This window comes from Hirundo rustica, chromosome 1, assembly GCF_015227805.2.
Source record: "Hirundo rustica isolate bHirRus1 chromosome 1, bHirRus1.pri.v3, whole genome shotgun sequence".
Lineage (NCBI taxonomy): Eukaryota > Metazoa > Chordata > Aves > Passeriformes > Hirundinidae > Hirundo > Hirundo rustica.
In genome coordinates, this window is record NC_053450.1 from 16220957 (window position 1) to 16241399 (window position 20443).

The 20443-nt window shown below is 36.2% G+C and overlaps 1 protein-coding gene across 3 annotated transcripts in view; it reads left to right on the top strand.

Moving 5' to 3' along the window:
* The window catches only part of CSMD3 (CUB and Sushi multiple domains 3), a 612124-nt gene that overhangs the window by 408376 nt on the left and 183305 nt on the right, over positions 1–20443 (top strand). For all 3 annotated transcript variants that reach the window (XM_040070587.2, XM_040070596.2, XM_040070605.2), the window contains 4 exons: positions 5091–5247; positions 8496–8687; positions 9466–9592; positions 10330–10532. In XM_040070587.2, the coding sequence (XP_039926521.1) occupies positions 5091–5247; positions 8496–8687; positions 9466–9592; positions 10330–10532 (679 nt within the window). The remainder of the gene's footprint in view (positions 1–5090; positions 5248–8495; positions 8688–9465; positions 9593–10329; positions 10533–20443) is intronic.

The following is a 20443-nucleotide window of genomic DNA, read 5'->3' on the forward strand; positions in this document are numbered from 1 at the left end:
GACATTGAGAATAGTTGGTATCATTTATTACCAGCTTCCTTTGGCTAGGTATTGGTGATACAAAGATACCAAGAAATGGTTTACTCTTATATAGTTTTAAAAATAAAAAAAATCCCAAATCCTAGGTGATTATTAATTATAAGTGGATACAAACAGGGTTTTGTTTAAGTCTGTCATAATGTAAATATCACTGCTGGATAGCAGTAATTCTCCTGAAATGAATGTTTTCCTTTCCATTGCTAAAACAAAGCTAAGTACATTTCAGAATTAATTTTCTGGGGTGGGTGTTTTTTTTCCCTTTGGTTTTAGTTTGGTTCGTGTATTTTCCCCCACGAGATTAGACTGCCGCCGATGGTAAAAGAAGAGTCTTGACTCTCTGGCTTCGGGATGGCTATTTCTGCTTTTACTCCTAAATCCTGCTCAGCTTTGGAGACCTTTCCTGATGACTCCCCCATGCCAGAGAGTGCTGGCCCCTCCCCTGCCGTGGCTTTTTCCCCCAGGGGGCAGGGCCCAGCGACAAGACCCAGAGGCACCGCCTAATCAGTGATAAGCGGGAGGAAACAGGATTAGGTTTGAGGGGAATGGGCACTGCTGGGCAGGGACAGATAGAAAAGAACATTACAAATCTGATGGAATATAAACCCAATTAATGCATTACAACATTTCCCCTTTTCTTATTAAATTAAGAAGGAGGAAGGCTTGGTTCGTGGGAGAGGTTCAGAGTTTGGACCTTGAGTACCTTTAAAGTTGCAAAAGAAAAATGACCTTTAGTGCAAACTGTTTAGAAAGACACTGTCAAGGAATAATGATAATTAGAAGGAGAAGGTTTGGTGCTTTCTCCTCCTCCAGGCAGCGCTGGCCACTTGTGGGCCCTCTGCAGGGGGTTTTGCACTTTTAGGGATGAAAGGTTTCACCCACTCAGCTGGAACCCACTTGAGACCTAGAGGAGTGGACACACAGGCGTACCCACGACCCCAGGTGACCTGATCATGAGGACTTTTTGTTTCTCTCATCGCTGGATCCTTTAATATCATATCTGGTGACTTTTGCTGAAAGGCAGAATTGATTAAAGCAGGATTATTTAGTTTAACATTTACCTTTTCTAGTTTCTTTGAAAAATTCCCTTTAGCCCTTTGAGACCTCCCACCCTCATTGTCCTGAAAGAACAGAAATGGCTTCTTCAAAGGTCATTGAGATGCCCAATGTCCAGCCTGGTTACACAGGAGACATGTTGTTCTTCTCTCGGGCGGTGGCCGTGGCACAGGTACAGGAGGCACTGTGTCTGCAGCAGCAGCTTCTTGTGGTGGCTTGACTCTGGAATTGTGGTCTTGATGAGCTTTTATGAAGGGAATCTTCCTGGCACACACCTGCAGCATGTCATGTACAGCTGGAGCTGGTTCTATAGACAGGCTGAGGATAGCTGCCTTGCACTGCTCGTCTGCATCGGCCAGAGCAATCTCCTCCAGGACCTGTTCCTGGGTTCCCTTATTCTTTACCTGTAACTCGACATCTCGCTCCACAAATGTTACTGAAATTCTGATGAAAGCTGCTTTATTTTACTATAAGGTTGGAAAGACCCATCGGGCTGGGTTGCTAATTGAATTGGCAGATTCTTATAACCAACAGCCATTTCAGGATTTTGCCAAAGCTCCGGAAGTAAATCTTTCTGGAGGTCCAAGGGAACTGTAGTATTTCCTGCTAAACTTGCTTTTAAACAGTTGCAAAAGTATTCTCTTTCATACTTGAATTTGGCTTGAGCTTTGCATAAACCCTGAATCACTTGTTGGGGGAAGGGGTCCCAATTACTGTGGACAGCATCCCCTCTTTTTGACTGTTGATATGTGACAGGGGTGGCAGAAAAGCTGGGATTGCTTCCTGCTTCTGGATTCCTGGCTCCCCGCCCCGCTCCCTCCCTCCCTGGGCGCGGGAACCGGGACTGTGGGCAGGGAAACCGTGGGAGCCAGGGGCAGGGAGGGGCTGGAGGCTTGAGTCACACAGGGAGGAGTCAGAGGGCGGAGGTTTGAGGGTAGGGGGCAGAGTCAGAGGAGAGGGCAGTGCCAGGGGCAGCATCGAAGGGAAGGAGAGGTCAGACAAAGGAAGGGAGTCCTCCTGGCTCAGGAGCACATGGCTTCGGCCATTTTGGACAAAGGAATCCCCTCCATCTTGTGACCCCCCCACCCAGGGGCTGCCGAGATGGGAGGTTTGAGCACTTGGACTGTCTGCAAAGGTACAAGCTGGGGAAAATTCACAAAGAACTGGCCTTTTTTCCTTTTTATTTTGCTTTTGCAATGCAAACTTAATTTTTAAGCTATAAAAAGCAAAATTTGCATCTTCTTTATTGTTGGAGGAGCCAGATTCAACTATTTATTTTGTTATACCCTCCCAGAATTCTGGGGAGCTGATTTGCTCTAATGATAAGTGTGGAAACTAAGAAAATAACCACAGGGTTAATTTTTTCAGCTGTTTCTTTGAATAATGGGTCTCACCATTATTCAAGGTATATAAAATGTAATAATAGACTCTTTTGTGAGGAACAGACAGTCTCGCACCCATTTTTGGCTCAGATTTTGAGTTTCTGTGTCCTCTCTATTGTGACTGAGAAATTGAAAGGAAGAAAAAGAGAAAAAAAACCCTTGCTGGAGAGAAAAAAAGCCAAAAAAGGGGCCACCCCCCAAGGCCGATAAAGGCACTCTGAAGGTGTTTACTCTGAAAGCAAAACCTTCCCCAATAGAGAAAAAAACCCCTTTTCCCTGAGAAATCCCACCTCTGAAAGGGATTTTCCCTTAGAAAACCAAAAGTAATACTCACCAAAATTCCAGCGTTTCTTTCCTTTCTTTCCCAATCACTCCTTTTACCTGGAGACTGACCCTCTTTGGTGCAAAAAGAGCTTCCAGTCTCTGATCCCAGGGTCATCTTTCCACGAGCATGGGGCTGTCCCTAGGCAACTTGCCGGTCATGGGCTTCTTTGCAGCACTCCGATGGGATTTTTGAGTCCAAGGAGAAAACTGCAGCCCTGTCCTGTAGAATCCTGTATTTCAGAGATTCCACAGTAAACGCCAAGCCTGACGGGTCTGTCTCTGCATGGGTGGGCTACATTTTGTGACTCACGTACCTGCGTGAGATTCCTTGGCCACATGCTCCCTGAGTGGTTCTTCCAGCTTTTGGGGACACTTTTGTGGCTTCAAGTCCCACGTTTGGGCACCAGATGTAGTTTCCCCCAGGAGATTAGACTGCCGCCGATGGTAAAAGAAGAGTCTTGACTCTCTGGTTTCAGGTTGGATATTTCTGCTTTTATTCCTAAGTCCTGCTCAGCTTTGGAGACCTTTCCCGATGACTCCCCCATGCCAGAGAGTGCTGGCCCCTCCCCGCCGTGGCTTTTTCCCCCAGGGGGCAGGGCCCAGCGGCAAGACCCAGAGGCACCGCCTAATCAGTGATAAGCAGGAGGAAACAGGATTAGGTTTGAGGGGAATGGGCACTGCTGGGCAGGGACAGATAGAAAAGAACATTACAAATCTGATGGAATATAAACCCAATTAATGCATTATAACAGGTTCGGTTCTGGTTTTTGTTTTCTTGTTTTGGGATTAGTTTTCTGATTTTTTTTTTTTTTTTCCTTTTTCTGGCTTGATTAATGGTCTCAGTATAGTTTAAAGAAGTTTCTAAAAAAGATAAGACATCTATTTTAATACTGCTTTGTATATATAGAAATTATTTTTAGTTGATATGCATTAATTGCACTTTTTTCTTCTTCTCCAATTTCTTACTTTTAGTCCAGATGAGGACATTGGCTTTTAAATTTAAGTCTGCTTTTGCTTCTCTCAGTAAAAGCCAAGGAATTCTGTTAAGTCACCTTGCTGTGTATCTTATGCTCCTGTACAATTATTTACTCATTACAGATAGCTAGAAGTTGCTTATTTGTTTTATTTCAGCATATCATTGAATGTTCAGTCTTTGGTATTACTAAAGACATGAGGATTTCTGGAAAAGAGGAATTAGGTGTGTAACTCATTCTTACTGATAGGGAACAGGCATCATAATACTTCACATTTACTTTGTTGGCTTACTACTATTGCTGGTGTACATGTTTTGATCTCATTCTGATGAAGATTCCTGTCTAAAACTGCAAATTTTAATTACATTTGTAATTAATAGAATTAAAATAGAATTTAGAACTTCAGACAATTCAGTATATTTTAATAAGGCTTTACAATTTCCCTTTATTGCAATTTAAAATTATTTGCAGGTCAATTTACTGATTTGCAAGTTAAATTTTTCATAAACCATATCAAACAAAGTTTTAGTTATTATAGAATTCCTTAAATAAATACTACAGGAAATAATGTTTGGGTGAGCAATTACAGTTAAATTATAGGAAGTTTTTTAGGAATCACAGGTATACAACAACCTGTGGTATTTTAAAGCAACCAGATTTGTTGGGAAATTTCCTGAGAATTATGAGGAGATTGTTGTACATATTTAGTATTCTGATAGATGGAAAAGAACAACACTTGAAGAAAAATAAATAATAAAAATGTGGTACTATGATTTACATATAGATTACAATACTCTTTCCAACTTACAGAAGCAGTTGTTATATTTATTTCCTAGTCTCCTTTTACTTCACAGTTATATTTTGACCTGTCTTCACAGGATAAAAAGCCACCACAGGTTTATTTAAGAGGCCAAAGTTGGGGATATGTGAGATTTTCTGTTGTGTCACCACTGATTTGAGGCAAACACACATTATAGGTGTTTGCTCATAGGCTGTGATCAGCATTACAATACTGACAGTGAAAGAGGAAACACAGAGATCTAAAATACTTGAGCTGATATGGCACTTTTGCCCCTTCTATTGTTATGTAAAAAAGGAATTGACATCTTTTAAACTGCATTTGAAAATTCACCCCTCCTAAGTCAGCTTAAGTCAAGAGAGGCAAATAGTATATCTAAATAGTACTTTAGGTTGGCTGGCAATAGATCTCCCTTGACAGAGCAGTTCTACCTCTTAATGCAGACATACAGAATTGTTTTGTAAGTAAAAGATATCTTCTATTCTTTCTTCATAAGTGTAAAACTCATATTTTTTACAGATCTATGATGGCAAAGACAACACTGCTCACTTGCTGGGAGCATACACTGGGGCATCATTAAGAGGCCTGACACTAAGCAGCACTTCAAATCATTTATGGCTGGAATTTAACTCGGACATGGAGGGCACTGATGAAGGTTTCCAACTTGTGTATACCAGTAAGTATTTGAGAAAACAGAAGGAATAGATTTATACTTTTAAAGGAATGAAAGTTCTTCACTCATAAGATGAAAATGCAGTTAAATGACAATTATGGAAAAAATTAACAGCAAATTACTCATCAAAAGAATATATTTTCATTTCTGTACCTCAAAACCCCCAAAACACATAGCATACTGAAGCCTGGCTTTGACATTTAATCTGGTACATAAATCACTGTCAGTTTTCTGGAGGGGTATTTTTCAATTTTGCAGAGCATAAATAAAAAACAGGATAAGTTTCAGTTAATTGTTTTAGAGCATACAATATTGGAAGTATGTGAGTAGTTTAAAAAATGCAACCAAAAAGCACTGCTTCAGGAACGTAAGTCATAAGTAAAGGAAATTCTCCTTCTTAAGACTCATCTCTGATAGTTACTTTGCTTTTGTTTTTAAGCTTGGATTAATGTTTAGAATAATCCAATTTGGAACCAAAATGATAAAGAAAGGTTCCTAACAAAAGCCTATATATGGACTTAGACTATGAAGATGAGGAGAGGAAAAAAGTTTCTGATCTCTGACTTAGAGGATATATGGAAGAAGCTATATACATCTAATTGACCAAGTGTCAGTTTCTAAAAACTGTAGCACATGACTATTGACAGGTAGTGTGTATGACTTTTTTAGTGTATAATTTTTTGCCATCGTTGAATTATATGTAGAACTAATTTTTATCAAGCAGAACAGTGTTATAAGGTAATTTTGCAATGCATCTATCAACATATTTTTTTTGTCCTTGTGCTCAAATCATTCATTTTTCGCCTGTTCAAAAATGGTTCACTTAAAAGCTTGACATAATGTTTTTTAAAACTAATTCTAATAAAAAAGCACAATTCTTACAGTAGGAAAGGAAAATATTTCAAGATAATAAAAGAGTAATGTAATTATTTTTCAGATGAATGTTGCATAATTATATTCTGTAATAACATGTGATAGAATAGAATTGTTACCCTATGATTAAAGATAGGACTTTCAGCACCGTGTTACAATGTAAGTGTCAAGGAATTTTTTTTTTTTTTTTTGTATTTATATAAGAGCAACCAAGCCCAGCACTTGAACCTTATTGATAACATTTCCTGTCCTTGGAGACATTCCTATAAAGTACACTTTCCTAGCCTGAAGAATTCTTAGCCTGAACAATGATGAATCTTCTTGTGTTGATATTGATAGAATTGGAAGAAAAAAATTAAGTCCAGAAGAAGGTCACAGAGATGATCAGAGGCATGGAGAACCCTCTCCTATGAAGAAAGGTTGAGACTTGGGGCTGTTCAGCCTGGAAAAAATAAGGCTTTAGGCAGACCTTATAGGACCTTCCAGTGCCTCGAGAGCCTACAAGAAAGATGGAGAGGGACCCTTTACAAGGCCATGTGACAGTAGAACAAGGGGTACTGGCCTTAAACCGAAAGCGGGCACATTTTGCTTGGATACAAGGAAGAACTCAGTCTCAGCTTTGGGTGGATCCATAAGCCAGGAGAGATGGTGCAGACCTCCCAGTCAGAGCTGCAGCCCTGCAGCCTTTGCTCAGAGGAGTCCCCACCATTCTGCCCTGAGGGTCAGGTTGGCTGAGCACCCTTGAGCTGTGCAGATGTCAAAAACCAGTGCCCCTTTGCTGAATCATGAGGTGTTCAAGTCTCTACTGGGCCAGTGGAAGCTTCATCATTCAAAGAGGTGATCTCCCTTAACTGCCCCACCATGCCCTGCCAGAGGCACCATGCCCTTTGCCTGCTCAGGTCACACGCAGTTAAGGCTGCAAAACTGCTGCTAGTTCACATGGAGTTACATATTCATCATATAGAGTGAGGTGATCAGTTAAAAAGTTGATTTTGGCTCTGTGTCTGTAAGGAGGCTGTCCAGAAATGAAGACATATCCGGGATCAAAGTTGAACTTTTCACAGATTGGTCAGAAGTTTTCTTAGAAGACAGGAAATTCTAGCTGGTCAATAAGTGTCCAGACCAGCATTATCAAAATTTGTTCTTTGTCTGGGACTCACTTTAATGTCTTTCAGAGCTTCTGCAGCACACACTGTACTAAGAAACAATAGTTTAGGAACGAGAAAAAAGTTCAGCTCAGATGTTGTGGAGACTGAGACATGTTCAGCCACACATGAAATGAGCTGAAGGAAGAACCAGAAAGATACAGCATTTGATATACTTTTTTTTTTTTCCCCCTTTAAATGAGCACCCTTATCCAACATTTACAATGCATTTACATGCATTTTGTCTGTAAAATAAAATAAAGAACTTTTTTTTCAATCAAGAATAGTAATGCAGTGTCTGAAGAGATTTGTGAAAGGCTACCAACTGTTGACCAGATGGACAGATAACTGGGTGAATGATATGTTGAACAAAGCAGACATGAAAACCTCTTCATTTCCTTTCACATTACCTACATATAGGAATAGCAATCTGATACAAAGGCTCTTCATTTTGCCTACATGCATTCTAAACCACACAATATTGGTAAAATTATTTGGTCTGGAACAAAGTGAGGTTTCAAGTTGCTTTTCAGTTAGTAACAGAAAACTTAATTTGGAATAAATTTTTTTTCTCTCAAATTGAGTTTATGTTTCCCCGTAAGTTATAATATCTTCATTTCCATGTAATGCATTTTTATTTTGTTTTCTTCTTGTTTCACGTCTCTTAAGTCTCAAAAATATCCAAGTTGTTTGGCTTGAATTCTCTATAGCAACATTATCATTGATTCCTGCATGGCGTTCTTAAAATTACAAACTGCTGAACTAAAAATTAGGGTAAGAAATGATGAAAATAGCAGTTTTTCTTTGGTGCAACAGGTGCCCTTGTGGTGCTGTTGTTACTATGCTGTTAAGTTTTGTTTGTGATCCTTTAAATGTCTATTCACAAGTAAATGGACAGTCCCTTTAGCTGCCAGTTTATAATTTATCATAACATTTTAAAACTTATTGATAATGATAATGACAATGATAATGATAATGATAATGATAATGGATTTTTTCTACCTTTAATTGAACTCTCCGGAAAACTGAATATATGACACAGCTTGGTTGTGCTCTAAGAAAGGTGTATAGGCAGTTATCCTACTTAGACTGCTTAAAAACAGAGAAGAAATGTTAAAGATGTTATATGTAGTTTGAAAATGATTGATTTCCATTGAAAACCGAAAAATCTGAATTTCATTAATGTGCTTATCTGTTTGATTCTGTAAATATAACATTTTATTTCTTGTACAGGTTTTGAGCTGTCACATTGTGAGGACCCTGGTGTGCCACAGTTTGGATATAAAATCAGTGACCAAGGTCATTTTGCTGGAAGTACTATAATTTATGGATGCAATCCAGGTTATACACTCCATGGAAGCAGCCTTCTAAAGTGTATGACTGGGGAAAGAAGGGCATGGGACTATCCTCTACCATCATGCATTGGTATTACACCCTTCTATTTTTTATTTCCTTACTTATTTTTTTGAATGCAAGAAAGAAAAAAAAAAGTGAGGATTGTTAGATGTATGTAAAATCTCATCTGTATGATCTGATATGATCTGATATGTGTACAGATATATTTCCACAGGCATTTATAGTTCTCTCTGCATATATCTCATCTAAATCTATTGAAGCAGTATTGCCTTTTTAGTTTAAAAAAAGATATTAACTTTTAAACATTTGTGCATATAAAAATGTCCTAATACATGCAAATCTAGTTAATGTCAGAAAATAATCAACATAAAAGGTTTAATCAGAAAGGCATTGTTAAACTAGTATTTTTTTTTTCTTATGTATAAATATAAGTAAAGAAAATATAAACTAGAAAAATCTCATATATTTATATGAAATAGATTAAATAAAACAAGATATGAAGAGATATAAAGTTATTGTATTTTTGTCACTCCTGTTTCTTTACAATATTACTGTAACTTCATAAGTTTTGCAGCTACCTAAAAGATCAATTATTCCCATAGGAGAGTGAAAAGAAATCAAGACTTAAATATTATAGTAGCTTTCTTTTTCATCTTCATTTAGAGGAAATTGGGATTGAGTAAGTAGGTGAAGGAAGAAGTGAAATGCAATCCTTATATGCTGTTTTACAATATTATGGCATATGGTCAGTTTAATTGTGTAACCTGTTCAGCAAAGAGTAGATATATAAATTGATTGCTCAGATGATTAGCTGTAAGATAATTCCATAATGTTTTTTTTTTACTAGCTGAATGTGGAGGACGGTTTAAAGGAGAGTCATCAGGAAGAATCTTGTCCCCTGGCTATCCTTTTCCCTATGACAACAATCTGCGTTGCATGTGGGTGATTGAAGTAGACCCAGGAAACATTGTCAGGTACTGAAAACAAATCTTAACATTTTAACAATTTGTTTTGTTTTGTTTTGTTTGTTTTTTTGGTTTTTTTTTTTTTTTCCTACAATAACTTGAGTGGAGGGCGGGGGGGCAGGGGGGAGAAAAGAAAAAAAAAGAAAAAAAGAAAAAAGAGGGGAAAAATAATAAAAGAAAGGATTTGGGGCTTAAAAGTTCAGATGTAGATCCCCGGTTTGGGCATGTTGGGTTTGGGTTGAAATTGTTGATTTTTCAATACACATTATCCAAAGAAGACTAAGTTTTAAAATTGATTATAATTTTGTGAAATGCTGGAGGCAGCAGAACTCTTTAGTGAAAGACTACATTAAAAAAAAACACAAAACAACAAAAAATCACAACCCGCATTTTCGCAGTTCTTTTTAGTTAATTTATTTTGATGGGAGTGTGATATATAATATTGTCTTACAAAAACTGAAACCCTTCTCTGAGAAGATTGTGTAGATACTTATACATTATTTGAATGGCTAAAGTAATATATTACTTTATGGTAGACAAATTAAAAATGTTTCAAGGCTTTTTTTTTTAATTAATTTTAATATTGGGCTTCATGCATTTAGAGATAAATATGTGAAACATTATTAAAAATTTCCCTTTGAAGTTAAATTTTATTTGCTTTTTTCTGTTGTTTGTTTAGTTTTGTTGTTGAAGTTATATTGTTGAGTGATATTAAAGCTGACAATAAAATAATGGTGTTCTTTCAGCCTCCAATTTCTTGCTTTTGATACTGAGGCATCCCATGACATTCTTCGAGTTTGGGACGGCCCACCTGAGAATGAGATGTTGCTCAAAGAAATTAGTGGCTCCCTTATTCCTGAAGGAATTCACAGTACACTCAACATAGTAACTATCCAGTTTGACACAGATTTTTATATCAGTAAATCTGGATTTGCCATACAGTTTTCAAGTAAGTTGATTAGTTTAATTTTTAATTTATTTTATAAGGTAGTTCACTCACAGATAATTGTTGTGCTGGAAACACTTGAAATCAGTGACAACATTTCTGATGTTTTAAGGGAAAGAATTGTCACAAACGTAAAGATTTATTGTAAAGCTATATTTTTATCTTAAAAAAACAAATCAACAAAACTAATAAAATATAATGTTCTTTGCTAGTTTTGGTTTTCAAGGGCAGCTGGGGCAGTGCCAGAATGCTTAAAATTGTGATTAGTGTTTTTCACACAGGAGGTGATGTAGGCATGTTAAAATCGCCATCCTTTTCTAATCAGTAAGATTTTCTGCTTTCAGAGACATCTGTGGGGAGTTTAATTTCTGTTGTGATTGTATAGGATGAAACAGAAAAGAGCTCCACAGGAACAGCAATGTCTTTCTCCCTTTTGCTTAGTGCTATATCATCATATTACAGGCAGCAGGATGACAAATCTAAACAGTTGCCTAACTGCTATTAAATCTCTTTAGACATTTTATTCCTGAAACAGAAAAAAGCACTGAGCCAGGTCCATTTTGACATACTTTTCCCTCTGGTCAGTGAAATTTATAAATATATTTTCAAGATTAGCAAGATCTAGTCTAATATCATTTTGTGTAGCAGTAGCAACAATTCTAATATGTGTTAATGCAGTTACTCTTAATGTTAACACTATTTAACTCATTGTGCTTCCTGTGCCTGGTAGTTATACTGGCCCTTGTTTTCCCCTACTCTCATTCTTTCTATCTGTATGACAAATACATGTGTTTGCATACAGTAATTTGTAGGAAGAATGAATTACGTAAATGAGAGTACAAAGTGAGAGTGCTAGTAGTGTAAGAGTGCTTCTGCTCCATCAGCTTATTTTTGAACCCATGAATAAAGGTCTTAATCCCTTGGCTCTAAGGTATTTTTGGCACTTTATGGCCTTACCCCCTTCCAGAGCCTGTTTGAGAGATTCTTACATATGTGTTTCCATTCTCAGACATGCTTTTGTATTTAATGTTGAAGCCAGCGAGAGAGACCATTATGCACTGAAATTATTTAGGCAGTCATTTAAGCTGAGTGGAAAAATGCATTGATGCAGAATAAGAATGGAGTTACAAAGAAAAATGGATGGTAGATGGGAGTAAAGTTATAAAACAGCTACTGATGAACTTAGTGATTCATATGAAAAGAGAGTTTAGAAATTTATCTGAGAGGCTTTTTATTTGTTTCTCTGTGCTTTTGCAGTCTGTTGAGTTCTAATGGCACTTTAAAGAATCCATGAAGTTTTACTGCCTCAACATTTCTCTCTCTTTAGTCTAGTTTCTTAGAATCAGAGTGATACTTCGCAAATAGTTGATGTGGCAGAGTTTGGGTGTATATTCTCAGTAGAATAACAGAGACTTATTTTTTTCTGGTGTGCTATCTGTTGTTGTTGTTGTTGGGTTTTTTTGTTTGGTTTTGGTTTTGGTTTTGGTTTGGTTTTGGTTTGGTTTGGTTGTGTTTTTTGGGTTTTTTGGTTTTTTTTCCCTAAGTTAAGATTTTAAAAGTAATGAAAGTAATGTGCAGATAGCTACTCAACCTGAATAACACTATTGCTCTATGGACATATTATTCCACCAACGAATATAGAAAAATATTTGAGGAGATGGAGGAAAGAGAAGGACAAATCTTTGCAACTTTGTTTCAAGTATTCATATACTTTCTTTGAGTATATTGAGTATATTATGCTGAGTAAAACAGATGGTGTCTTGATACTCTAGCTACACTGTAATTAAAATACAGAAAGCTCACACAAGGGAGGTATCTGCTTTTACTTTCCTCTTGCCATTTCGTGAAATTGCGTTAGAGTATTTAACTGAATTATTGGCCCTTTTGCCTCAAGAGGAATGTTATTCAATGACAACAGATACTTTATGTTCAAAGCCTTTGAAGACTTTGAATGCTTTATTTTCTTCTCTATTATATTCTTATCCTTTATACAAAAAATATATTTCCAAATATGGGCTAACCTTCCTATTAGCTCCTTACAGCTTTTTATTTCATTTTATCAATTGTTCGTACACAATTTTGCATCTGTCATTTAATGAGTGAAAATTTTACACCACTGATAACTTGGTATAATTTATATTTGACTCCTCTATAAGTCATTCAATATAATCAGACAACAATTTTTATCTGGAAATAAAAAAGACAACTGAGATAGCATCCTTCACCAAATTAAAGGGGAAGGGTGAATGGGAAAACCTAAAGAAGTTGGAATGTTATATAAAAACAGAAAAAAATATATTAATTAATTAGTATTACATATTAGAGCAGGTAATATTAGAATTGTTTTTATTTAGGGCTGCCCAAAAAATCCCTTCCAAGGGATGGAAGTTGTTATTAATTTTGTAAAATTTAGAGGATCTAAAGGGAAAGGGTTTCACAATGAGATTTTTCTTACCCATTGTGTCAATTAGTCTACTTTATTTCTTTTTGTTAGCTTGCCTTTTTTGTGAAGAAAAAACCCAAAAGGTTATTTGTATCTGAAATAGTAGAACTATTTTGATGGCTTAAAACATTCATAATCTCTTTCTGTAAGAAAATAATCACAGAATCATTGAATGGTCTGGGTTGCAAGGGACCTTAAAGACCATCTAGTTCCTATCCTCCAACCCTCTTGCCGTGGGCAGGAACACGTTTCCCTAGAACAGGTTGGTCAGAGCTCCATCCAGCCTGACCTTGAACACTGCCACTTACAGGTCACCCACAATTTCTCTGGGCAGCCTGTTCACCATGCTCATAGTAAAGAATTTCTTCCTATTATGCAATGTAAACCTACTCTGTTTCAGTTTGACCCTTATCCTGGCACTCCATGCCCTTGTCAAAAGTCTCTCTCTGTGTTTCATATAGGCTTCCTGCCTGTACTGGAAGTCCTCAACTAGGACTCCCAGTAGCCTTCTCTTTTCCAGACAGAATAATCCCAATTCTCTCAGCCTTTCCTCACAGGGGAAGTGTTATATCTCTCTAGTCATCTTTGTGGCCCCCACTGGGCTCACTCCATCAGACTGATGTCCTTTCTGTGCTGGGCACCATGGAACTGGATGCAACACTCCAGCTGGATCTCACAAGACCAGAGTAGAGGGGCAAGAAATTATTTATTTTATGCTGGGCTGAGGAATACTGGAGACTTTTTTATGGTTGAAAAGGATTTTTTTTTTTTTTTAAATTTAACACAATTTTACATTACTCTAAGAGGAAGAAGGAAAAGTGATGAATTTCAGATGAGATAAGGGAACTTAGCCTGATTGTTCTTTGCTTGTTTCCACCAATTTTCCAGGGCTAGTGAAACTACAACTCTTTTTGTACCTCTAATATAAACAAAGAAATAAATGCCTTCACATGTCAACACTGGTCAGAGCAGAATTTTGGTATGTCTTCTGTCTTTTGTGTGTCTTTATGTCTTTCATTTTTGTGTTGGACCTCTGCAAATGATCATGGCATTATCTCTTAAACATTACAACTTTTCAGTTTCTGTAGTCTTCTTTGAGATTACAATGAACTGACATTATATAAAGCAAAGCCTGCAAATCCTGAAAATCAAAGTAGCAAAAGATATATAATAAACCTGAATATTTCAAAAAGTTTGTATATGTGTGTGAAAGGAAAATAAGAACCTCTGGTGATTCAACACTAAGATAAAAATTTGAGGATTTTGGAACATATCTAAATGGCATATGAATAATGTAGCTGTAGAACAGAAGCCAGAGGTCTATCCCTAAAGAAGTGTGAAAAGTTGACAAGAGGCCAGAAGCAATATGCAAACAGGAAATAACCTGTTACAGCGTATTTCCTCTCAGCTGTCAGAGACAGAGCATGAAGAGCCCAATACATACTGGAAGAACACCAATTAAATCATCAGCATTTTATTTTGTTTAAACAGTAAATTCTGCACAAAATATAAATCTAAGCCCTCAAGAAAAGTGAAGGAGAAAGAGAAGGGAACAATCATGTATTTGCCAGAGACGTGAGCTGTATTTCTCAGGGTCAGACCAAAATACTAGGCACGGTGAAACCTTTTCATCAGTTGACATTAGTTCATGTCCCCAAGATGAAAGTAGTAGCTGTGAAAGAAAGACAGAGAACTGAAAGTAGTTGAGTACGAACACTAAAATGTAAAACATATGGTGATGATAATTACGTGTGTTTAAAGTAATATTTTAAATCACTTTAATATGTCTGAAGTGTGTAATATCAGATCAGATCCTTTCCACGGATTTCAACGGCCTTTGAATCTGCTAATACAGGAAAGTTTTCTCTTTGCTAACTTAACATTTCAGGTGCCATTTATCTTCTGTGCAGGAAGGAAGGGTCTGTATTTCTCTTTCGTAGGCCATTATTTCATCTCTAATAGCTGCACTACTGAATACCATTACAGAATACATTCTGCTCAGATCTCAGAGTGCAGTCACATTTCTGACACACAATAGAGCCTTTTTGAGCATTGTAAGGCAGCCAGTGTAGAACTAAACTGTAAATATTTTTGAAGTATTAGGAATGTTTTGTAAATAGATGCTCTAGCAGTATTTTATATCATGTGACAGCAATTTCTTATATAACATGATATTCCTTAAAATGCTTGGATTTACTGCCAAACTGCAGATGTTCCTCCTTATTTTAAGACTAGGTGAACATGCCTTTGGAGTTACTTTCCTCTATACACTATGGAAAAAGCCCAGAACACTTGAGGCAGGTACCCGCTTGCATGGCTTAAGTCTGACAGTATTAATTTCCAATCTAGAATTATAATGCATCATATTACTTACATTGATTACTATGATGATTAAATGTATACTAGTCAGCTTTCTATATTTATAATTTATAGCCACAGTGTCTTCTAATTGTTTTGTGTGTTTTGTTTTTTTTTTCTTTTTTTTTGGTAGTTCTTGTTGCCTTCTTGTTCTTTTTTATAGGATTCCTTTTGTTCAAAGACAGTTCTATTAGCCGCAGTCACATTTAGGAAGGTTTTTTTTTATACTGAACACCCTCCTGAATTTTTGATTTTTTCATTTCTTCAGTTTTCCAGTAACAAAGACCTCTACTTCTGACATATTTACCCTGAAGGTGATTTGCACCTGCATATGGAATGCAAATGCATATGGGGAATTTTACTAGTTTCTTTCTCAGAATGCTGTTTCCTACCACTGCTGGTATAGGGATCACTTCCTAGCATAACTTTTCCACATTTCTGAAGTCACTAACATAGGAATTATTCTTCCTCATGTCTATTCCATAGCAGAAAAAAAAATTAATCCAAAAGATTTTCACACTCTGGTTTGCTGATTTCTTTCCACTTTGAGTAGAATCCTTTGGATTTAGAGATTTCAGGAGGACTACTTTCTTATCAGAAATATCTGTGGATGTCTACATTTGTAAATTCAGCTCAGTGGTTTTATTTAAGTGTGCAGGGGGTAGTTTTGGTGTGTTTTCTTGTTTGGTTTGATAGTAAAATCAGATAAAGACCCTTAAGAAAAAGTCTGATGTTCCTCTCTTCCCCCCATTTCCCCCACTGCACCACCCACCACCCACTCCCCCCCCACCAAAAAAAAAAAAAAAAAAAAAAAAAACCACACCCAAAAAACCCAACTATACTAGGTTACAGTGTAAACAAGAATTTTAAAACAAGTTCAATTGATGTCTGGGACGGGGTCAAGCTGGTGAGGAAACTTGTTCTGACTGTGAATGTGGAGTGTGTAGCCGTGAAGGAGCCTCGGCTCAAGCTTTGGTTGTGCAAGTGTGACTGCCAGAGTTGGTCCAGGAAGGTTGGTTGGAAAAGTTTCCTTAACACAGAGACCTGCCTATACAAGACAGAAAACCCTGGTTATGCAAGATATTACCCTTAATTGAAGAGGATGTGTTGTCCCAAATGAAATTCTGATTGTGTGATTTATTCTTAATATTTCCCATTTTAATCTTTAAAAAATAACTTAAATTTAATATTTAAAATATATTTTAAAAATAACAAACTTAGAATCCACGAAGTCATGCAAAATCAACAAATGGTGCCTGTGGTTAGAATTTACTTAAGAATTACAATGACTATGCTTCTAAATCTCTGTTAGATCTACAGCAGAAAGGAAAGTCAAAAATAGATTAAAGAAATGCTATCAGCAGTGCTTCTGTTGGTAGAAGACGATGAAAACACTGTAGATAATTCATTCTTTCTTTTTCAGGAAAAGTTGTATAGAAGGTAGGATTTGAGATAGCAAATACCAGGCTGACCTGGTTCTCAAACAGCATTAAAGATTCAGGGAGACTGCAGTGTCCATATGGCTAAAGGTATTATGTGGGTTCTGAGACAGCTTGAATTTTGAAGGTGCAGTCAGTCGGGATTGGCTCAGGCTGATGCAAGTGTGAAAGATCAGCAATACTAGCAAGCCTTTATTTAAAGTGATAGGAGCTTGGAAGAATATGTTGGTTTAAATAAGTTCATAATAATATTTTTGACATGATGTGTGTTATGAAGAGTCTGAAATTTGGAAGGCTTGAAGCTGCTGACTTGACTGTGGGCTCTGGGGGAAAAAAAAAAAAGGAGAAGAAAAGGGGAAAAAAAGGAAAAAAGGTTTCTTTTTTCCTTAATTCTTCAGGTTTGGCATTCAGACTCTTAAATTATATTTGACTTGGCATGCATTGGAACATCAAATTTAGAAATCACTGTTAACACCAAGAAATCCCAAGACATTTATTATATTGTTTCCAGCATCAGTGGAATCTATTATAACCTTGTCCCATGTTTAATGCTGTGTTTCAAGGTATCTTTCTTGCATGAAAATAGAGCTGTCCTTTTTGAATATTTCAGTCACCTGTTAAATTGCCTGGGCTTGTGAACTATCAGCAACTTTTTGACCCTGGCAGTAACTTCCTGCTTTTGAAGAAGGAATAAACAATTTAGAATATTTAATTATCTGATTTATGGATTAAATATACTTTGTGCATTATTATTAAAAAGATGTATCAATTTTTTTAATACCCCACATAAAGGACTCTTGTAGACCGATCTGTGTTTGCATCTTTTCTGGGTATGATTGAAAGCTGGCTTAATGGTTTCTGTGCTTCTGTAGGAGTATTTGCACAGTATTGTGCAGCTCATAAAGAAATTATTTAGGACACTCCCTCATCTCCACTGCTCAAAACATAAGAATCTGTTTATATGAATGGTCTTAGGAAAAATTCAATAAAGTTGTGGGGGGAAGGGAACTGAATTTTTTTATATGGCTTGGTTAACAAGATTCTAAACAAGATTCTGCCCCACTTCATTCAAGTCACCTGGTCAACTGTTTAAGATAAACAGCTTTCCAGAGTAAATACTTCTGCCTGTGCAGTGGCACTTGTTTTCTGGAGGATTGGTGATCTCATGTTCAAAGTCTAAATTAGAGAATATGGTTATATGGCTATCTGAGATATTAAGTCTCACTTGTGGGTCCTTCAGTTATTTCTGTGTAGCACATCAAACAGAAGAACTGATAAGAGGAGCTGATACACAGATTGAAACAGCTGGTGCTGAACCACTGCTGCCAACAGTGTTCAGAGATATTCATAGTTCAGAGTTGTTCTACCATAGTTCAGTAGTGTATCTCCAAATTTAGCTTCATCCAAATGAAAACAATTCATCTGCTCCAAAACCATGCCCCACTGCAAACCAAAACACAATCTGGAGTTTTATTTGGCAAACATACTCAGCTAAGAAATGTGTAATAACTATGTTGAAACACTTTCCATCACTCTGACCATGTAGAGACATACAAGCTCTGTGTATCTAGTATGTTCACTAATCTGTCACCCGCTGAACAGTTTAAGCATGAGCTGCATTCATCTCCACCCTGGAATTTATGATCGAGATTTGTCTGCTAATTCTTTATTTAGCCCAAATGATTTGCAGTGTGATTACTCTAAACTAGCGGTGCCAAGAGAAAAATAAAATAGGTTTCTGCATTTCTCTATCTTCATTAGGGAAAAAAAACAAAAAAAAAATAAAAAAAAAAAAAAAAAAAAAAAACAAAAAAAAAAAAAAAAACCACCCCCACCTCAGATGATAACTCACAGGTTTGTGCTACACACAGAGTAACTCCTGGACCTGTTATGCTGCATATATTAGGTAATAGACATATCTGAGGTTTGTCTATTTCCCATAAAAATGCTTTTAATAAGAATGTAATGGATTATATTCACAAATCATGGCTTACTAGTTATTCAAGACAATATTTCCTAAAGTATTGAGTTTCCAATTATTGTAATAGAACAAAACGTGGTTCTTTTCTTTATCAACTCTAATACATCACAAAGAACTTTATTGCTTATACATTAACTTATGTGGAATTGTGGTAATCTGCTTTGTTAATTTTGCAAAAAGCCTTCAAGATTGCATTGCAGGTAAACTATCAAAGGCATGAGGAATTGTATAACTCCCACAATTTTTGCTTACTCCGCAAATTTTTGTGGGGAATGCTGAAGGCAGTGATTGAGGTGCCTGAATATATAACAGAAAACAAACAAACAGGCAAAACAAACAACCCTTCCCCACTTCTTGTACTAGAATATACAGTTCATAAATAGTATTGACAGGAGAAAAAAATAGGCTGAAGGTAGGTAATGAAAGTAAATATTAAAAAAATAAACAGATTAAAGAGGCAAGCAGAGTTGAGAATGCAGTGCAGAACACAAAGATAACTTCTCTGAAATTAAAAAAAACAAAAAAAAAAAAAAAAAAAAAAAAAGCAAAAAAACCAACCCCAAACCTGCAAACATACACAGCTTTTTATAGTAGTAATGATGGGCTAGAGTCAGGCACATGAAAAAAACTCTTATGACTACAGCAGACATTACAGAAAGCTGTGATTAAGAAATTCACTTTGAAAATATGCATATTTGTTAACTCTCCAGAGATGCATTAATTCTATAATTACATTCAGTATTCAGATATTCTTTCTCTAGTCTCCTTCTTACATAACTATTTTTTTAAATTTTCCCTCAAAAAAAAAAAGATATTTATGTTTTTGAGGATTCTTATACTGAGAAATTTATTTATTAAAAAAAATCCACCTTTTGAGGTAAATCCTTTTTTGAGGTAAATATATGACAACAAGCAAGTAAAAATAGAATTTACTGACAAATTTATTCTTACAATAAAGATTACACATTTAATGTAAATTATTAATGCAGCATTTCTGTCCCAATGGGAAAAAAAAAAAAAAAAATCATGTTTTCTTCTGTTCTGGTGGATGAGAAGTTAAGTGCCAAGAGTAAGTAAATTTTTTTCCTTGTGATACTGATTGTAGAGGGAATCGGAGGAACAAGCTTATTAATAAGACACGTAACTTTTGGCATGGCCAAGATTAAGTTAAATTAATCCTACTCATAATTAAGCAAGTTGAATTTATACATGTGCTTACAAAGCAAGATATGTGGTTTTCAGAAATACCATGAAGGAACAATTTATTTATGTTTTAATCTCACTGTAGTTGTGGAACTCTGGATACTTTCTCCTGGTTTATTCTCTTTAAAATGAATTAGGGAAAAAAAGGAATATTAAGGGTACAGTCATTTTTAGGAATTTTGTAATGCTCACTTATTTCCACCACAAAGTATGGTGACATGTAATAAAAACAAACAAACATATATGTCTATGTATATGTATATGTATATGTATATGTATATGTATATGTATGGAATTCTACCAGAATTTATATACATAAGCCTTTACTGCCATTTAAAATTACCATCTGTCAGTTCTAGTTACTGAAAACTCTGTGGAGGTAAGTGTATATGTTGAAATGGAGGTGAAAGACACAAAACATTGGAGTTCCTGCTTTCAACAGCAAGGAAAAAACATGCAGATTGTTATATAGATATAAATTAAAAACTTA